This window comes from Laccaria bicolor, genomic scaffold (assembly GCF_000143565.1).
Source record: "Laccaria bicolor S238N-H82 LACBIscaffold_40 genomic scaffold, whole genome shotgun sequence".
NCBI classification, from domain to species: domain Eukaryota; kingdom Fungi; phylum Basidiomycota; class Agaricomycetes; order Agaricales; family Hydnangiaceae; genus Laccaria; species Laccaria bicolor.
Window position 1 is genome coordinate 81,831 of NW_001889911.1, and position 883 is coordinate 82,713.

General features: G+C 47.4%; 2 protein-coding genes across 2 annotated transcripts in view; one reads left to right on the forward strand and one right to left on the reverse strand.

The window, feature by feature from the left end:
* Positions 1 to 434, forward strand: part of LACBIDRAFT_332293 (uncharacterized protein) — a gene marked incomplete at both ends in the record, with an annotated part of 1,520 nt that extends 1,086 nt beyond the window's left edge. The window contains 3 exons of the mRNA XM_001886757.1: positions 96 to 122; positions 316 to 372; positions 426 to 434. Coding sequence (XP_001886792.1) covers positions 96 to 122; positions 316 to 372; positions 426 to 434 — 93 coding nt within the window. The remainder of the gene's footprint in view (positions 1 to 95; positions 123 to 315; positions 373 to 425) is intronic.
* A 150-nt stretch (positions 435 to 584) lies between these two features.
* On the reverse strand, positions 585 to 788 carry LACBIDRAFT_309411 (uncharacterized protein; the record flags this gene model as incomplete). Its single annotated transcript, XM_001886833.1, has 2 exons — positions 585 to 613; positions 665 to 788. The coding sequence occupies 2 exons, from the start codon at positions 786 to 788 to the stop codon at positions 585 to 587; spliced, it is 153 nt and encodes a 50-aa protein (XP_001886868.1).
* Between the last annotated feature and the right edge of the window lie 95 nt (positions 789 to 883).

The following is an 883-nucleotide window of genomic DNA, read 5'->3' on the forward strand; positions in this document are numbered from 1 at the left end:
CCCCACTTACATTTACTTCCGGCATTTGCTAGTCTTTACCTCAAGCCACCCNGTTTTTCGTATAAGTACCAGAACCTTATTTTTCCTCACCTCAGTCGTCACCACATCCGTGTCTGACTGAGGTGAGTTTCTTTTATTACTTATATTCACATACTATAACTGACGCTACCTGTACTTAGTTCTTCATATGTTAACAGGTAGCTAAAGACAATACAGTCGTCACCACATCCGTGTCTGACTGAGTTCTTTGTACATTAACAAGTGCATACGTGGTGTTGAGGGAAGGGGACGTGATGGCAACAGTTGTGCCATCAGAGGTGCCACGCACAAGCGCTCGCTGGAAGTGGGGAGTACCTTTCACTGCATGGTAATGTGAGTTGAAGGGCAGACACAGAGGTTGCAATACTGACAATATTTGACTACAGCTTGTGTGAACTATTTCAACTACTGGTGGTACAGGAATAAATGGCATTCATCGATGTTCTGAAAGGGTAGACACGCCAGCCCGATCGGCATTCCTACACTCAGGGCCAAAGTTCACCAAACGCGACGCCCTCTTCGACCCACTCACCCCCTCTGAGGTCTCATGTAAGTACGAGGCCTGGGGGGAAATCTATCAGAGAAGGTCAGCAAAGAGTGAAGAAAGAAGGAAAAAGACACAGACAACTTGGTGGGCAAGTAAAAAGATAGTCCGGAAGGTGAAGAACCCTAGCGCTGTAGTCGCATTCACCATCTGATGAAGGGGACACCCACGCCGCCTGTGGGAGTCTTGTAAACCTTTGGTTCATACTCTAGTTGAGGGTGCTTGGCCTTGACGGACTCAATTCTTCACCTAAAACGATGTAAGGAAGTCGACGGCAATAAGACGTCTTGAGACGCACCA